At 44.0% G+C, this 19,479-nt stretch overlaps 1 protein-coding gene across 3 annotated transcripts in view; it reads left to right on the top strand.

Annotated features, from left to right (window-relative positions):
- Nucleotides 1–19,479, top strand: part of AKAP6 (A-kinase anchoring protein 6) — a 243,498-nt gene that overhangs the window by 76,140 nt on the left and 147,879 nt on the right. For all 3 annotated transcript variants that reach the window (XM_081888749.1, XM_081888748.1, XM_081888747.1), the window contains exons 4-5: nt 1,880–3,694; nt 15,078–15,200. In XM_081888749.1, coding sequence (XP_081744875.1) covers nt 1,880–3,694; nt 15,078–15,200 — 1,938 coding nt within the window. The remainder of the gene's footprint in view (nt 1–1,879; nt 3,695–15,077; nt 15,201–19,479) is intronic.

The following is a 19,479-nucleotide window of genomic DNA, read 5'->3' as shown; positions in this document are numbered from 1 at the left end:
GGTGTTCCTGCACCACCCTGACCTTACTGCTGCCGTGCCCCTCTTCCTCCTGATAAGTGGCAACGATTCCTTTGATGGGATGTTATTGCTGGGGCTGTTTCCTGCCAGGTGAGCCCCTCCTGGACATGTGAATGGCGTCTGATCTATCTCCTCACCACAGATCTCTTTCCACAAATCTCACCATCCTCCTTCACATTGCCAGTGATCTGGAATGATGTGGCATGGAGTCACAACGTGATATCTGGGGTCCTCACACACAGTGCGCTTAAAAATGATACATTGGTGGAAAACAGAACCTTTTATTTGGCTCTGACTTGGGAGCTGAACAGCTGGCTTCTTATCTACCCACTGTTTCTTTTTTCCATGCCCTGGTCCTAGGCCTCAGACAGCAATCTTGTTATGTGTGTTCTAGGTGTTAGGTTCTAAGATCCAGTGCTTTTTTCTTAAAAAACACCACTCATTTTCCTACTTATATTGAAATAGTGCCCCTCAATGAGGCCAAATTTAGATTCAAAAATTGTTTAGGCCGTATGCGTACCCCTGTGTCCCCCCAGAAAAAAAGCACAGTGTGGTAGTGTGGTTAAGAGTGGTGGTTAAGAGCAGTGGACTCGTAATCTGGTGAACTGGGTTCTCCGCTCCTCCACATGCAGCTGCTGGGTGACCTTTGGCTAGTCACACTTCTCTGAAGTCTCTCAGCCCCACTCACCTCACAGAGTGTTTGTTGTGGGGGAGGAAGGGAAAGGAGAATGTTAGCCGCTTTGAGACTCCTTCAGGTAGTGATAAAGCGGGATATCAAATCCAAACTCTTCTTCTTCTCTTCTGCCAAGATCCAAGGAAGCCCAAAGGGCAGAAGCAGAGATATGGTCAGGCCCAGATCATTCAAATTCTGGGAAATACTAATTAGATCCAAGAAGCCACAGGCCAGGTGCGGATTTAGGGCTTTGTGAGTGGTGTGCATACTCTGAGATGAGGGCACTGAGATGGGGGGGGGTGCCTTCTCAAAGCTCAGTAAGCAAGGTGGTGGGCTTTGGGAAGGAGGCATGAGGGCTCTGACAGGGTCTTAGAGTCCTCCCATCTCCATCCCAAAGCCTAATTAGTGCTTTCCCAGCTTTCGGAAGGTGGTAGAAGTGATCTAGGACCCTGCCAGAGCCTTTGCGACTCTTTCCCAAAGCCAGGTGTGTCCTTGCCCACCTTTGGGAAGGCAGTGTGAGGGCTGGTGGGGGTGCCAAATTTTGCCCTCACATAGGGCACCATAACAGCCAAGTCCATCACTGTACAGGCAGAGCTGTGCCAAAGGTTAAGTTGGGAGAATACAGCAAGTGAGGCAAGCTACCAGGAGTCTCAGTTGCTCTCTTAGATGAGTTGCTCAGAATGAGGAACTAGTTCTGAGACCCAGCTTACATAGGTAGACCCTGAATAGCTTGTGTGATCAGCTGATAATATTCTCCTCAGAAACCATCTTAGTAGTGTATAGACCAGTTTATGACTATTAGTAATAATAATTATGTATGTACTGTTTTTCTGATGTAACAGATGTCCATATCCTGTGAAGTAGACCTGAATCTTGATGTCTAGTAAATTTATGTTTTAAGAAATGAAAGCCAGAAACTAAAGTGAAAAAGTTGAATTTCTACTACAAGTCTAATCCCATTTCACAGCAATGTGGCAAGGCTGCTTTCTGTTAACATTCAGTAATGCACTATTTCTAAAGATTACAGAAGGCAACTGCCCCTGAGTCTGTATTTTTTCATGCTTTGTGGGAAGATGTGTGATTCATGGGATCGGTGTTAAACTCATAGGATTGATGCTATATTTACACACACATGCATGCATATAACGCACACACACTAAAAGCTTTCCTATTTCTGTTTTGTCACAGGACCGCCTTGACTCTTTAACAGAAGTGGATGACTCAGGACAGCTAACTATCAAATGTTCTCAGAATTACTTGTCGCTGGATTGTGGAATTACTGCATTTGAACTATCTGACTACAGCCCCAGCGAAGACTTTCTTGGTGCGCTTGGTGACATGACCTCCGGTCAGGCTAAAGTAAAACCATTTGAGTCTTGGAGCTGCAGTGAAATGGAAAAAGATTTCCCAGAGCTTATCAGAAGTGTTGGATTACTGGCAGTAGCAACTGATTCGATTGCTTCCAAATGTAATGAAACCATTAATGCAAAAGAAATCCATTTACCCATGTCAACAGACCACCAGGAGGAAGGCCAAAGTTACAAACCATCATCGACTCTGTCCCCTGAACTTTCACTCTCTCATATTTCTGGGAACTTGCCTCTTTGTAAAGTATCGGGCCCAGATGATTCTGTGAACTTACTTGATGGCAAGACTGTCTTTGAATTAGTAAAACAGGAGCTCGATCCATTAACCTCTGACGGTGCAAAAAGCCAACAGCATCCTCATAGCGAAAACTCCACTCCCAAGAGATCAATTAGAGACTGCTTTGACTACAACGAGGATTCTCCTACACAACCCACTGTGCCCAAACGCGGTTTGTTTCTAAAGGAAGACATATTTAGAACGGATATGGTGATCAATGATATAAAAAACCAGATCTCCCTGATGTTTAAGACTGAGATGAGCAGGAGCACACCCTCGCTGTTGGATCCACCAGACAGATCTAAACTTTGCCTGGCTTTGCAAGCGGCGTACAACAACTGCCCCTCTTCCATCAGCCAGTCGTGTGATTGCTTACACAACATAAGTGATCAGAATCTCAAGTACACAATTCAAAACCACCTGAAGGGAAATTCCCTTGGCCTGGGGAAGCCCAGCGACAACACTAGAAGGGAGAAGCTGCGATGCAAAAAGTCCCACGACATTCCCGAGGAGGTGGCATCGTGCAGGATAGCGAGGATTGGTTCAAATGCTGCGCCGACGAATCATTTGGTGAAAAGAGGCCTCGCTGCTTTGCAAAATGGAATTCCCTTTGGTAGCTTGCAGTCCATAGAAGGAACCGAAAGTGATTCGACCTCTGCATCTTCTGATCCTTGTAAACGGCAAGAACTGAATGGCCAGTATTGCAGTGAAAGAGATCACTCTGCTTCACCTGCTCATAGCCAAGTGAGTGGCTCTTCAGCTGGTTCAGATTCTGCGGTGTCCTCATCTCCCGTTCTTCCCAGAAGTCAGGGCAAAAAGGCCCATTCATCTTCACTGAGTTACGTCAATACGGACAGCAAAGTTGCTGATGCCTGGTATGGTTCTGATGAATACTTAGCGCTTCCCTCACACCTCAAACAGACTGAAGTGTTAGCTTTGAAATTAGAAAATTTGACAAAACTGCTTCCTCAGAAACCTCAAGCGGAGACCATTCAAAACATCGACGACTGGGAACTCTCAGAAATGAACTCGGACTCTGAGCTTTACCCAACCTATCAGATCAAAAAGAAGCACAAAAGGTTAGGCAGAGTTTCACCCAGCTCTTCGAGTGACATAATCTCCTCAGTAGGGGACAGCATTGAATCGGGGCCTCTTAGTGACATTCTGTCAGATGAAGAGCTTTGCACATCCTCACCAAGCATCAAAAAATACCTGGAAGAGAGGCCGCGAAAGCCATCAGTCACTCAGCCTGCCGATAAAAATGACTTGTCTGCCACAAATAAATCGGCTTTAATTCAACAGCTGATGCAGGATATACAAGATCAGGATAATTATGAAATTATATGGGAAAAAATGGAGGTAAGGAAGAAATCAACAGTGTTTACATCTATACCGCTTCATTTATTTTTTTTCCTGCAGCTGGAAACAAAGGTTGGTGAGGGGTGGGCAAGTACCAAGAATGTCAAGAAGTTATAAATGCATTTTTGCTTCCTTTTTATACCATTTCAAAATGGAGATGCCCAAAGCAGCTAACAGCAATATATGTCCACTGATATATACCCCAGAGAAAATACATCAAAATATATGAGCTCAAGTGCATTCACAAATTTTCAGGCAAATTATATCTATCTATTGATCGATCAGTCGATAGATGATAGATAGATATGTATACACACACAGAGAGACACACACAGACACACACACACACATTTATACAGTACAGGACAGGACAGATATGTGAAGGAACACACATGAAATTGACAGGAACTGGAAGTAAACTGATCCATTCATCCCTGCCATGAAAGAATAAAGTGTTTGTAAACGGTACAACATAATGCACAATCTCTGGCATGACTAGGGATGTAAGAAGGTGCTTTGTTTTTGTTGCATGCAGCGCTGCTTCTGTTCCGCTGCAGTTTGTCTTCTGCCAAAAACTTCCTTATCCATCTCACTTAGGTAATCAACCATGCAAATGCTGTTGTCTTTACATAATTCCACCCCATCCGTTTCAGTGCAAAGGACACACAATGCAAACGGAGGGGGAAATGTAATCAATTCTGTGGATGGAAAGCCGCAACACAGGAAATACCAATAGCATTCACTGGATTGATTTCCATTCCAGACATAGGACAAATAAGCAAACACGAGTAGCCTTCCGCTTCTGTTTTCTCTGACATCTATTTTCTATTACTCTTAAATAGCTGCATATTGAGATATTTAAGGCTGATCCACAAATACATTGTGGGCCATCCCCATCTCACATTTTTCTAATGCTTTTCCATAGTGATGCTTGGGAGTTGATGTAGCAAAACGTAGGGGAGGTTGTTTTCTGCTCTTTTGCATTTGCTGCTACTGCATTTAATATCCTTCTCAGACGTGGCTACTTGGCACCCTCTTGAGGCCAACTGGTGCTACTGCATCTCTTTCACATATTTGTTCTGTTGCTGTTTTTAAATCAGGTCCAAATAGCTCAGTTGAGTGCAGTGGGACTAATTTCAACTAGCATGAGAGCATCCTGATTGAAGTCATGAAACACTTTTGAGGAAAAACAGGCAGAACGCCACATGTGAACTCAGGAAATGAAGTTAGATTTCGAAAACAGTTTTAACTTCTTTATTCATTCGTTCGTTCATTGATTCATTCATTTCCCAGCCATAACTGCTCAAACGGTATCCATACCAAATTCCAACCGTGGTTTGGTTAGTTGTAGCTGGCTTCATAGTTCCAGGCTATTTGATTGTTTTTAATTTATCAGATTGAAGGCCGTGATCCCATTTCTTCCTCGCCCCTTTTTTTAGCCTCACAGCTATCACGTGGGGTGGATTAAATTGAAAGATAATAACTAGCTGGGGGGGGGGGGATCTGTTGAACTTAATGGCTGAGCAAGGGCACAAACACATGCCTCAGAGTCAGTATGGTCACATAACTATAGACAGAACACAATTGCCTCCTTTTGATGAGGCAATTAATTAACCACTGAAAGGGAGGTTTTTTTCACTTTGAAAAGGGCTTCCTCTTTTCGGCTTATCCCTAACACACACCAAAACATGAAGGAATTCAAGACAGAAAGCTGTTATCAGAACAGTCTATTCTTAATGGCCTTTTTGGCTGGAATCTAAGGGTCAGTCCAGGCATGTATGGTCATTGCTTATTGGCTACAGCAGCTAGTTGTTGCCGAGAATAATATGAATCTGAGCACTCTCTGATGGATCTTCCCAAAATCAAGTCTCAAGCAACCCTTTTCAGGGTTTTTTTTCCAATTTTTGGAAATAATAACCAACAAAAAGCTAGCAAATTATTTAGCATCGCAAGGTAGTTCCTATTTCATATTCCTTAGTACAGCATCCCATTCAAATACCATAAAACATTGCTCGCATCTAGTCCAAAATAAACATACTTTGAGATGGAAGTAAATTTAGAATATGGAGTGAAAAATGGTAGATACTGCCCACAGAGCAACTTTCTCAGAGCTGGTATACATTTTTATTCTATTCTGGAGCTGCTTGTTTCTGGTAATTTTCACAGGGGGTATGAGGGATCGCTCAGTTGGTGGAGCATGAGACTCTTAATCTTAGAGTTGTGGGTTTGAGCCTCACATTGGGTGAAAGATTTGTTCATTTCAGGAGGGATGGATTAGATTGCGAACCACCCTGAGACCTGAGGGTATAGGGCGGTATATTACATACATACATACATACATACATACATACATACCCTCATGGTCCCTTCCAACAATTCTATGATCCCTTCTCACCCACTGTAATATCTAACACTGGCTACCACTGCCTTTGCCAACCTGATGCCCTCCAGATGTTTTGGACTATAATTTCCATCAGCCCCATAGAGCACACCATTGGAGAATCATAGAACCGTAGAGCTTACAGTCTAGAACTTGAGGCAATGCAGAGAACAGAGGCAGGAAGAGAAGTGAGACAGGGTAAATAAGGGGAAGGGTATGTGGTTATTTCGGCCACAGGTAGACTTAAGCCCTATTCAGATGTTTCCCACTCCTTGTTTACCATCAGGCAGAAGGCAAAGGCAAAAAGGAGTGAAGCCATTGAACCAGTCCCACCACACGCGTCTTGTGGGGCTGAACCTCTGCACCAGAGAGCCTGCTATGCTCCCTGCATGATTTAGAACTCTGATTTTCTAGGGTTCCAAATCTTATGGGAACTTACTGGACTAGAAAAAGCTCTCCACTGCAGCAACCAACCCATGTAGGGCTGTAGGAGTGATAATGGGGATGGGGAGAGGCAACAGACTCATACCCACTAATCACATAGAGTGGGAAGATCAAAGAAATAGATCTTAGTTGCAGTTGGACCATAGAATTTAAGAACTGTAGAGTTGGAAGGGAGTACGAGAGGCATCTAACAGGGACACGGGTGGCGCTGTGGGTTAAACCACAGACCCTAGGGCTTGCCGATCAGAAGGTTGGCGGTTCGAATCCCCGTGATGGGGTGATCTCCTGTTGCTCTGTCCCTGCTCCTTGCAGTTTGAAAGCACATCTAAGTGCAAGTAGATAAATAGGTACCGCTCCGGCGGGAAGGTGAACAGCATTTCCGTGCGCTGCTCTGGTTCGCTAGAAGTGGCTTAGTCATGCTGGCCACATGACCCGGAGGCTGTACGTCGGCTTCCTCGGCCACTAAAGCGAGATGAGCGCCGCAACCCCAGAGTCGGTCACGACTGGACCTAATGGTGAGGAGTCCCTTTACCCTTTACCTTTACCTTTACGAGAGGCATCTAGTCCCAATTCCCTGCAATGCAGGAATTTTTTGCCTAACATGGGGCTTGACCTGTGACCCTGAGATTAAGAGTCTCATGCTCTACCAACTTGAGCCATCCCAGCAATAAGCCAGTCATATTGGGTAGAGAAGTCATTATTAGAATATACCTGGAAATAAATCATGCAATTCACCCCCAAAGGTGCACTTTTCCATTGTCTCCCAAGACAGACAGATACTAGCACCCAACAATGCTAGCCCCTTAAATTATGATTATTGTCATTCCAAGCATGAGCAGAGGTGAGATGCCTATTTTGGAACCAACAACAGCGGTTGCTCCAAATTTACTGTGTTTGCCGAGGTCACGTATTTCTGATGTAGTCAGCATCAGTTGTTGACTCTTACCACACCTGGGCCCAGAACAAGCAAAAGTTGGACCAATACTGGGGAGGCGGGCTTCTGTTTTATTTATTAAGGCATTCCTGCAACACCTTTCACATCATGTGGTGAACAGCAATTTTAAAAGTACAAACATTGACATTAAAATTACAATAAATGAAATGTAGCTGAAAGCCCAGAGCAGGGTTAAAGTCAATAACCAGCCAGTTGAAAAATAAGTACCTGCAGGAGCCTGGGAGCACAGGTATGTTTGTAATAAGTGTCGAAAGGCCATCCATATTGGCACTAGAAGATCACTAGAAGAATGTTCTATCATGTTTTATCGTAAAACACCTTTGTCTGAAATAACTGCTGGCAATACCTGGTATACTGCACTTTAGCCTCCAGGTGGTGCTGTCTGCTTGAATAATGAGATTTAGGAACTGGACAGTGTTATCTATCTTCTGACAGTAATTTTCAGTGTCAGGCTTTTAGTATTCTAAATAATTTTCAATCTCTACAGTTGTTTTCTTTTGAACAGTCTCCATAAAATTTTACAGACATCATCTGAAAAACAGTGGGATTATAGTGATTTGTGCTTTACACCAGAAAAGGGCCTTTTTCTGGAAAGAGGGATAGCCACCTCTTCTTATGCCACTACTTCTATATTTTATCTTATCCTTGACTGTTGTTTACCAGAAGCATGCCTGCTTTGTAAAGTGTCATTGCAAGGGGAACAATTACATTATTTTTTACACATGAGTTCCACTTATCACCTCTTTGTGCCATATTAGTGCATATGTCTCAATATCACAGGTTAAATATTCTCTACCACTGTTTTTCATTATGTCATTTTGTGGCTATACATATGCAAGAAAATGAGATATATATTGTTGGTGTTAGGATGCTTTTAAATAAGATCATGCGGTATAAAATATTTATATGTTGAACATAACTATCTTTTTTACTGCTATTGTTAGGAATAACTTTGGAGGATATTTCACAGAGTTTACACATTCCTAGATTGTGACCGTACTTCCTTCTCATCATGTGTCCCTGATCTATCTAGAAGTCATATGCACCGATGAGAAGCAGCTCTTGGCTCACAGATCGAGAGCCATAGACACAAAACAGCTGCTGCATTTTGTATGATTCTGCCAAGCAGCCCAGTAGCTGGGACCGCATGTGTATAGCATTGCAAAAGAAGCGACCGTTGCACTGACAAATTATTTGGAAAGGGAAGAAGGGGCTTGATTCAATCTGTCTGTCCCCTCTTTCAGTTTCCCATCCAAAGCGTTAGTGAGGGAACATTGCCGTAGTTCAGTGGCAGAGCATGTGTTTTTGCACACAGAAGATACAAGTGCAATCCCCAGCCTCTCCAGGAAGGACTGGGAGAGGGGTGGGCACTATTGTCTGAAGACATGGAGAGCCGATGCCAGTCAGTATACATCAGGGGTGGGAAACCTCTGGCCCTTCAGAGTTTGTTGGACCACAACTCCCCACCATTCCTGACCACTGGACATACTCATGGTTGTGACTGATGGGAAATCTAGGCCAATACCCTTGAAGGCCACAGGTTTCCTCTTTGTGATGTAGACTATACTGAGGAAGCTGGCTCAATGGTCTAACTCAGCATAAGATGGTTCCCTTATTTTATAAGGCTGTGCATGAAGGGTGATGTTAGCCACACCCATGCAGGTCTGGATCAGGGCAATTGTCTTAAATCTTTTACAAACACAACACTTACCTCGGGAAGTTCAGCAACAAGGACATCTGCAAAAACCTTCCCTTTGTTCTCCCACTGAAGCTTCTATAGTATCTTTATTTGCTTTTGCTAATTTATTCATTATCCTTCAGCTAGAGGAACCCTTAAAGCAACTTGCCACATATTTAAAAGCAAATACAAAAGTATTTCCATAAAATCACTCACACGCACGCACACCCCCCCCCCCAGAAGAACTGAGAATGGAAAAACTACAGCAAAGCTAAAACCAGTTGTACCGGCAGGAAGAAAATGCAAAAGAGTTCAAATATTTGATGAAATACAAACACCTGGATAAGGAATGGGAAACCTGTGGCCTGCCAGCACCCTATTGGACATGCTGGCTGGGGAAGATGTCCCATTAAACTTTAATTAGTTTAATGTAAATGCCCAGTGCACTTCCTTCTTTAAAAGTCTCACCACGGCAGAGGATTTCGCGCAGCAGCTAAGAAGGGCAGGAGAGGCAGCATCTTCCCAAAAAGAGTCCTGGAGCATGCGGTTTGTAAATCAAAAATAAGGTTTATTTACAAAACACCAAAAAACAACCCTGGCGACGAATCACACATCTCAGCAAAACACACACCCAAAAGGGAGAAGGGGAAGAACAAACAAACAGGGGGACTATTTATACAGACTCATGTTCCTGGAAGCCTAATGACCTCCAGCTGCTCAGTGATTAGAGCGTTTCTGCTACTCTTTTAACCCTTTGATAGCAACACCCCCTCTCGCTCGTAACACTGAGCTGTACCAACCTTAATACAAATTTAAACCTGAACAGAAACATTTATGAGATTGCGGACTCAAAGCTTTTGTAAAACCGTCTGCGAGATTTTCTTGGCTTGGACAATACTTTAGTTCAATTAAACCTTGTTTTACACTTTGGCATACATTTTGATAACGGATATCCAAGTGTTTTGTGTGTGCCTTGAATTGACCTGATTTAGCTAGTTTAATACAAGGTTGATTGTCTTCCCACACTCTGATAGGTAGGGAACATTCTCCAAACAATTCTTGTACCAGTTGCTTATAAAATTCCAGTTCTCTACATATATCTGATAACGCATTGAACTCAGATTCAGTTGAACTTAAAGCTATAAGTGATTGTTTTCTTGATCTCCAACCAATTAGTGCATTTCCAAATTTTATCGCCATTCCTGACACTGATTTTCTATCTGGTCCAGCATCTGCCCAACTGCTGTCGGCCCAACATTCAAGTTGTGTGCTGCCCTCTGCTGATAGTTTTAAGCGAAAGCTTTTGGTAGTTTGGAGATACCTTAAAACTCTTTTTACTCCTTGCCAAGCATGCATTGATGGTTTTTCAGCTTGTCTACACAGCATGTTGACAGCATATGTTATATCGGGCCGAGTCCACTGTGCAATGTGGAGTAGACTGCCTATCGCTGACTGGTAAACCCCGGGATTACAGAACTCTGCCTTTTGCTCAGTTTGAGCATCCTTTGTGTAACTTAACTCCATTGGGGTTTTAACACCAGCACAGTTGTTCATTTTAAACCTTTCCAGCAACTGCTGGATTTTAGCTTCTTGGCTAAGCCAATAGTTACCATTTTCATCTTGCTGAATTTTAACTCCTAGATAAACAGATACATTGCCTAGTGATTTTATCTGAAACCTTTCTCCAAGCTTTGTGGCAAATTGTTGTGCAAGTTTATCATCCTTTCCACTGTATAATAAATCGTCAACAAATATCAAAACTGCTTCTTGTTCACATCCCGAGCCTTTTAGATAAAGACACGCATCTGCTGCGCTCTTTCTGAACCCCATGCTCTCTAGAGCATCGTTTAAGCAGGAATTCCAATTACGGGCGGACTGTTTCAACCCATAAATGGATTTGTGTAGGCGCCAGACCTGGTTTGGCTTGTCTCCTTCAAAACCTGGTGGTGGTGTCATATAGACTTCCTCCTGTAAGTCTGCATTTAAATAAGCCACATTGACATCAAAATGAAACAGCTTATTTCCCTTCTTAGCTGAAGAGGCTAGAAGCATACTTAATGACTCCGATCTTGAAGTAGGGGCATAGATTTGAGAATAGTGAACACCTTTGCGCTGCGAAAACCCTTTTGCAACTAGCCGGGCTTTATATTGCAACTCTTCAGTAGTTGTGGGCTTTAAACGATATACCCATCGACAACCTACAGCTTGTTGCCCTTTCGGAAGCTCTGTACTTGTAAACACACCGAGAGACTTCATTGAAGCCATCTCTTTTTCCATTGCTTCCTGCCACTTTACGGCTTCTAAGCTTGGAAGCTGTTGTACTTCCATATAGCTTTCTGGCTCACACTGTGCCATATTTACGTATACACTTGTCACCTTAAACCGCTCTGGCGGCTTGCCCTTCGTGGCGCGTTTTGACCTGCGCAATTGCTCCTCTTGTGCCCCCTCTGACCGTTGGCTGTCAGAATCTGTCTCAGACTTTATGTCTGGACGTGCCTCTAGGGATAAAGACCTCCGTTTAGATACCTCCCTTGGGCTTGGTGTTGCAGGTGACCTGCTTTGCTTTTGCTGTCTGCTAGGCCTACTGACTGGCGAAGTTGGAGCACTCCTAGATTCTGGCTTTTCTACCTTAGGAGAAGAACCTCGTGCCTGATCAGAATCTGCATCTGAACCATGTGCACCATCCCCTTCTGGCTCATCACTCTCTGGACTTTCTTTCTCAGCATGAATGCCTAAATCATCTCTCAAAATGTCAGGGTTAGCGTGTAAGTGAGTCCATCCGGACTGCTCACAAAAATCAGCGCTCCTACTGAGGACCACTCTTGTAGTATCCCCACCTGGGTCCACAAACCTCCAAGATTTGGCATGTGGTTCGTACCCGCAAAAGATGAGTTTCCTAGCCCTTGGACTTCCCTTTTTCCTTAACGCTTTTGGGATAAGTACATAGGCTTGAGATCCAAACACCCGAAAGTAACTAACTTTGGGCTTCTTCCCATATAAAGCAAAATAAGGCGTAGTATCAATTACCGAATTATATACTCGGTTCAGAATATGAGTAGCCGCCTGCCAGGCTTCCGCCCAGTAACTTTGAGGAAGTTTAGCATCAAACAACATAGAGTTTGCCAACTCTTGCAGAACCCTATTTTTACGTTCGGCCACGCCTCCTTCTTGGGGGGAATAAGGTGTAGACAGACGATGCTTAATTCCCTTTTTCTTAAAGAAATTCTGCAACACAGACCCGGTAAATTCTGACCCTCAGTCTGTTTGAAAAGCAAGTACTCTAGTACCGAATTCAAGTTCTACCGCATGAACCCAATTTTTAACTGTTTCTGCAGTATCTGCTTTTGTTTTGAGAGGAAAAAACCATGTAACCTTTGTTTTGTCATCCGAGAGACACAGTGCATACTTCGAACCTCCCATGCTAGCAACAGGCATTGGGCCACATAGGTCCATATGCACAAGTTGGAATACTTTGTCAGATTTCCTATCTGAACTGAGATAGCTGCATCTATGAACCTTCGCACTTTTGCATGCAGTACAATCCAAATACTTAGTACATTTGTTCAATTTGCACCCTTCTGATAATTCAGGTTGCCTTTTAACATACTGAAAATTAATATGCCCTAAACGGCGGTGCCATAAATGAACACAAGAATTATGGGTAGGCGTGTTCACACAACCAGCATGAACCTGTTCAACTTCATCTGGACTTGTCTCAAAATAATATAACCCATTTCTGCATTCCACCTGCAAAAGAGATACGTTATTCTTTGAAATAGTGCAAACCCCATTTTCAAACACAGTTTTAAACCCATTTCTATCAAGTTCTGACACAGACAAAATACACCCCTTCAGTCCCTTTAGCACGTAGGCATCAATTTCTGTTTGCAAACAATTTAAGAACACTGTGCCTACAGTCTCTAAGGAACGTTTAGTTGAATCTGCCATAGTCACAACTTTAGGGGTTTGCAAATGTCTGCAATTCTGCAAACGGACACTAGATGGCGCCACCAGGTGGTGAGATGCACCACTGTCGATCAACCAGCGTAGATTGCTGCCTTGGCCACGCCCTTGCATCAACGCCATTGCTGAAGCCATGTGCTGTGTGCTGTGGGAGTAGCCACGACCTCCTCCTCTTCTTCGACGTCCCCTGGAACTCCTTGTCTGGTAACTAGGGGTAACGGCCTTGTTGCTGTCTTGACCAGGTTCACGTGTGCAATTCCTGATTAGATGGGAAGGGGAACCACAGCGAAAACAGTGTCTAGCTGCAAAAGCATTTACTGTGTGCTCAAACTCAGCATCAACACTCTTAGGCACAGCATAACTCCCCTTTAAAGACAAACCTCTTTCTCTTTGCCTTTTATCCTGTTCATCCGCAAGCCGAGAAGAAATGTATTCAAGGGTTAATTCAGTTGAAGGCATAGCTTCCAAAGTTAGAGCTAGAGTCTCATAGCTTTTATCAAGAGAAGACAACAATATGTATGACTGCTGCTCCATAGAGAAAGGAATGCCCAGCTGTCTTAGTTGATTAAAGGCAGACACCATTTTGGCAATATGTTCTTTCACACACGCTCCCGGTTGGAGACGTAAATCAAACAAACATCTTGTAGCATGGATCTTGGCCCCCGCAGTGTTTCTGGAATTTAACCGCTGCAGAACCGTCCAGACCTCATGCGTGTTCTTTAACTCAGAAACATAAGGCATTTGCTCTGGTCCCACTGCCAAAACTAGTAGACCTTGGGCTTTCCTGTCGCGTTTCTGTGAAGCTGCTGCTGCTGCTTTGGCTTCTGCAGACGCGTCTGCAGCTGCCTGTAAAGGCGGTGCTTCAGTACAGCTCCACAACTCTTTTGCTTGCAACCAAACCCTTACTCTAGCCTTCCAATCTTGCCAATTTTTCCCATTGAGTCGCGTAAACGGGACAGTAAAACTTTCCTGGGACTCTGCCATCCTCCCTGGGGCTTAGGAACGATACTCACACACCTGTAGACCGTCTCCCAGCTGCTGAGGTGGCTCCTTGAGGAATCAGACGTCTTCCAGCGAGTACAAACTGCGCAGTGCCTCTTTAAAACTTTTCTAGGCACGTTGCAGGACTCAAGCTGCTTTGGAGGCTTTCGTTGTCGGCAACCGCTTCTGTCTTCACTCCAGTCCTTGCATAAATCACTCTGAACTGCTCTCCTTATCTCCTTCTTGACGTACAAACAACCATAACCTGTCCCATTAAACTTTAATTAGTTTAATGTAAATGCCCAGTGCACTTCCTTCTTTAAAAGTCTCACCACGGCAGAGGATTTCGCGCAGCAGCTAAGAAGGGCAGGAGAGGCAGCATCTTCCCAAAAAAGAGTCCTGGAGCATGCGGTTTGTAAATCAAAAATAAGGTTTATTTACAAAACACCAAAAAACAACCCTGGCGACGAATCACACATCTCAGCAAAACACACACCCAAAAGGGAGAAGGGGAAGAACAAACAAACAGGGGGACTATTTATACAGACTCATGTTCCTGGAAGCCTAATGACCTCCAGCTGCTCAGTGATTAGAGCGTTTCTGCTACTCTTTTAACCCTTTGATAGCAACAGAAGATGGAAGCTAGAACCCAGCATCTGGGAGAAGGCAGTTCTTGACTGAGAGATGGACAGATCTGTCAATGTCAGATTTTCAGTTTCTTATTTTTGTGTGCTTGTACCATGCCATGATTTTACTTAGTGTTGATGCGCAAAAAAGGCCAGCACATGCTATGCCCAACCTTCTTCCATCTTCATAAGCAAGAACTGCCGGATTCTTTTAGTGTAGCTAGTTGCTACGTTCAGAGCAGTGCCATATTCCTTTAATTAAAATAAAGACATAAAATTATTGTTTTTACCTGATTGTCATTTTACTAACAGCCATGCCATTGTCCCCCACCCCACCCCTTTTCTTTTTGTGGAAGGGATTTGTAAGCAAGCTAGACGAATTCATCCACTGGTTGAATGAAGCCATGGAAACGACAGAGAACTGGACTCCTCCTAAAGCAGAGACAGACAGCCTTAAGCTCTACCTGGAAACACACTTGGTAAGACAAGATTATTGATTGAAGCTGACAGTGATTTCCCCCCTCCCTCTTTATTTAGCTTATCCCTAGGCCTTTAGCGAAAGTGTACATATTTTGTTAAAATACATAAAACCACAACAATGTAAAAAGAATGAGTAACAGCCCAACATTTGATTGGCAACAATTAACTTTCTGCCCCCAAGCTGCACACCTGCTCCCATGTAGGGGTTCAACTCCTTCCAGAACAGGTTGAACCCCACCCATATAGTCTAGGGAACCGCCCACTAACAGTGCTAGAGTCAGCAAGCACACCGCAACACACAGGAAAAGAAACAATTCAAGGAATTCAGGATTTTGGAGACTGGGGTGAGAGTTTTCTCTGTGCTGGTCTTATTCCTCCTGGGTTGAATAATTCCTCAGTTGTCAATACACTGGCACATCATAGTGGAATCATTCTGAATGTCGTTGAGCTAAAGTTGGTGACCGTACGATGCATTAACGTACATTGAAAATCACAGCACAGTTTTGCACCGGTAGAGTAATTGTCAAGGTTGTAGCAGGCAAAGGGGCACTGGAGGCTTGTAGTTCAATCAAAATCCCCAAGCTCTACCTGAAGCAAGGTGCACACAGCCTTGTGCATCACAAAGAGTGGCCAATCCACCTCTGTTTATGTGGCCAGTTCACATCCAGATGTGCATTATAATCTGCAGAGACTTTCTTCATTCTGCTGGAGCTTTGGAACTGAGTTTAATGTTGAGGAATGCTGTCCAAAAAAAGATCAAAGCTAGTTGTTGAAGTGTCACCTGCATGTTTAATCAAGGGGTTAATATAATGTGGGGGCAGGGAACCTGCAGTTTCACTTTGAATGGTAGGCAGGTTTATATATTCCCAAATTACATGCACACACTAAGTTTCTGTCACCTAGCCTTCTGAAACTTACTTCTTGATTACACATACATGGGATTGCACTGAACGTTAATGAAGGGGCATTGTTTTATTGGAAGACAGAACTAGTCATTGCTTTGTGATCTATATTTTATTAATTAGAATGTCAACTTTGCATTTGCTCTTGGCCTGGCAGAAACGCTAATCTGTGTTTAAACAGAAGTCTAAGAAATTAAGTTCCCATTAAGGGCAGTGACAAAATGATCTGGATATCGTATTTGCATTTGGCACTAACTTAAGGAGTGGAAATGGCAGGAGCTTGGCTGCCCCCAAATCATCTGTCCAATGACACTCCTCGCGCAGCTTCCGACAGCAAGCCCTGGGTTTAAGTCTCAAGCCATCTTGCTGTGGAAAAAGTTCCATGTGTGTTCACCTGTTAGGTCCAGGGGTCAGCAGACTTTTTCAGCAGGGGGCCAGTCCACTGTCCCTCAGACCTTGTGGGGGGCCGGACTATATTTGAGGGGGGGAGAATGAACGAATTCCTATGCCCCACAAATAACCCAGAGATGCATTTAAAATAAAAGCACACATTCTACTCATGTAAAAACACACTGATTCCCGGACCGTCTGTGGGCCGGATTTAGAAGGCGATTGGGCCGGATCTGGCCCCCAGGCCTTAGTTTGCCGACCCACATGTTAGGACTTCCTTCTTTGAGCAAAAAGATGTGCAAATGCCCTCTTCACACGGTTGAGCATCAAACTGGGGAAGAGAGGTGTCAGTAGTGCCCAGGAGAAACATATCAGTGCTCACAGAATGGAAATTATGTGTGTGTGTTTTGTGGGTGCTTCAAACCCAAATATGTGCAGGCTAAATATTTTTAAAGAACAAAAGAGGACTATCTCCATAAACACTGTGAGTTTATACACTCTCACAACTTACAAATAATTACTTTTTGCACAATTCAGTTCTGTTTCCAGTGCTTTGCCAAGGCCTGAGTTTAAGCCTTCAGCCTTCTTGGATTCAAACTAGAACTTATACCTCTGTTGTGAGTAACCTGTGACCCTCCAGATATTATTGTTCTCTGTCTCCCATCATTCCCGGCCAGCATGGCCAATGGTCAAGAATGTAGCACAGCAACAGATGGAGGGTCAAAAGTTCCCCACTCCTGTTTTGTCCTGTTTTTGTTGCTCTTTTGCCAGTGCAAAAGAACTTTCCCATTTCTGTTTCAAAAAATACTTATTTGCATTTTTTTTAAAAGATGCCATGCACATTCATTTATTGGAGATCTGAAACAACTTTTCCAAACACATTTCTAAAAAGAAGGATTTCATTTCACCTTCAGACTGTGTAAAGTATATTGTCATAGGCAGAAGCTGCTTTGGGTAATGCTAACAAAAGAAAAACACTCAAGGGAAGTCTGCTAGAATGTTTTGTTTTAATAATTATTGCAGAATGGGTTCATGTGTTATTACCTGTATGTGTGGCAAAACTGATCTATGTTAAGGGGAGGGGGAACCATGTTGTTCTGCCCTCCCAGGGCTGGAGCATTTCAGAACACAGATTTGGGGAAATCACAAGTTTTAAACCTCATGCACAGTGATGGCGCCGGTTAGTTCCATGCTGTCATATCAGGGAGAGAAGGCGAGAGATTACGGCTCATATTTGCTATGCATAATCTTTAGGTGAATTTGCATGACCCCCCCCCATGAGTAGATTTGTTTTGTCTATGTGCTCTGTGTGTGTGTGTGTGTGTGAGAGAGAGAGAGAGAGAGAGAGAGAGAGAGAGAGAGAGAGAGAGAGAGAAAGAGAAAGAGAAAGAGAGTGGGAGAGTAAGTGAGAGAGAGAGGGAGATATAAGTAGGTAGTTACGTGGTGGAGAGGAAGGAAAGTCTTCATACTATTAGGAAGCAAGAGGGGTACAAGCAATAGGCAAAGGATCACAGCAACAGCAGCAAGCTGCAGGTGGAAGTGAATCTGGGGTGTGGAATAGAAATATGAATAATAGCAGCAAATCAGGATCTTGATAGGGGGTGAGGGGACAAGAAATTATAAATCTACATGGCGGGACAATGTGCTGCACATATCTGCTGCAGCAGTAGACTATGTTAATCAACCCAATGATTTTCTAGTCTTCTAGCATTTGCTGGAAGGAATCTAAAAAAGTAGGAATAGAGATGGCAAGGCCTGGAAAAATCCGGGGGGGGGGGGACACACACACCTTTTTTTCTGTCTTTTTCCAAAGTTGTTTTCCCCGTGGAAAAACTGAAGAAAACAGTTTGATATAGTTTGATTATTCCGCCCAGTCCCGTCCCCCCCCCCGCCGCCATTTTTCTGGGGAAAAAAACAGCTTTGGGAAAAACAGGGGGGAAACTGGTTACTTTCCAATTTTTCTGGTTTTTTTCCAGGCCTTCCCATCTCTAAGTAGGAACAAGGGATTCCATATACTGGCCTGCCCCACTTCCAGTGACAGACAGATTCACAAAGTACATAGGTTGTCTCAAAAGATTTTTTTAAAAAACCAAACTTTCATTTTAAATAAAGTGGTACCTTGGGTTACATACGCTTCAGGTTACAGACTCCGCTAACCCAGAAATGGTACCTCGGGTTAACAACTTTGCTTTAGGATGAGAACAGAAATCGTGCTCCGGCGGCACGGCAGCAGCAGGAGGCCCCATTAGCTAAAGTGGTGCTTCAGGTTAAGGACAGTTTCAGGTTAAGAACGGACCGCCGGAATGAATTAAGTACTTAACCCGAGGTACTACTGTACTAGAAAAAGCGAGTGGTGTTTTTCCCCCCTAGAATCCCTCTTCCCAATGGAAAATAATGCCAGCAATTGTGTACTTAAACACAGTTCCTTTGTTGATGCCATGAGTTACCTTTCTCAAAATAAAAGTTGTTTTTCATTGGGGAGGGGGAGGAAAATTAGGTAGCGGCAGACCTTGGTACAGTGGTGCCTCGCAAGACGAAATTAATTCGTTCCGCAAGTCTTTTCATCTTGCGAGTTTTTCGTCTTGCGAAGCACGGTTTCCCATAGGAATGCATTAAAAATCAATTAATGCGTTCCTATGGAAACCGCCTTCAGACCAGGTCCAGGGACAGTCTGTCCCCCGACCTCTTCTGAAGGTGGGCGGGGGGCGAAAGTCTTTGCTCCCCCCTGCCTGCCTTTCCGGGAGAGCGGGAAGGCAGCGCTGCCTTTTCCGCTCTCCCGGTTAGGCAGGCAGGGGGGAGCAAAGACTTTTGCCCCCCGCCCGCCTTCAGAAGAGGTCCTGGACCTCTTCTGAAGGCTGGCGGGGGGCAAAAGTCTTTGCTCCCCCCCTGCCTGCCTTCAAAAGCCGTCCGGGATAGCGGGAAGCGCTTCCCTGCTATCCCGGACCGCTTTTAAAATGCTGGCGGTGGGGAGCAAAGCCTTTCGCCC

The sequence above is a fragment of the Podarcis melisellensis genome, assembly GCF_964234715.1.
Source record: "Podarcis melisellensis genome assembly, chromosome: 1".
Taxonomy (NCBI): Eukaryota; Metazoa; Chordata; class Lepidosauria; order Squamata; family Lacertidae; genus Podarcis; species Podarcis melisellensis.
The sequence above is the reverse complement of the archived record's forward strand: the minus strand, read 5'-3'. Positions and strand labels throughout refer to the sequence as shown.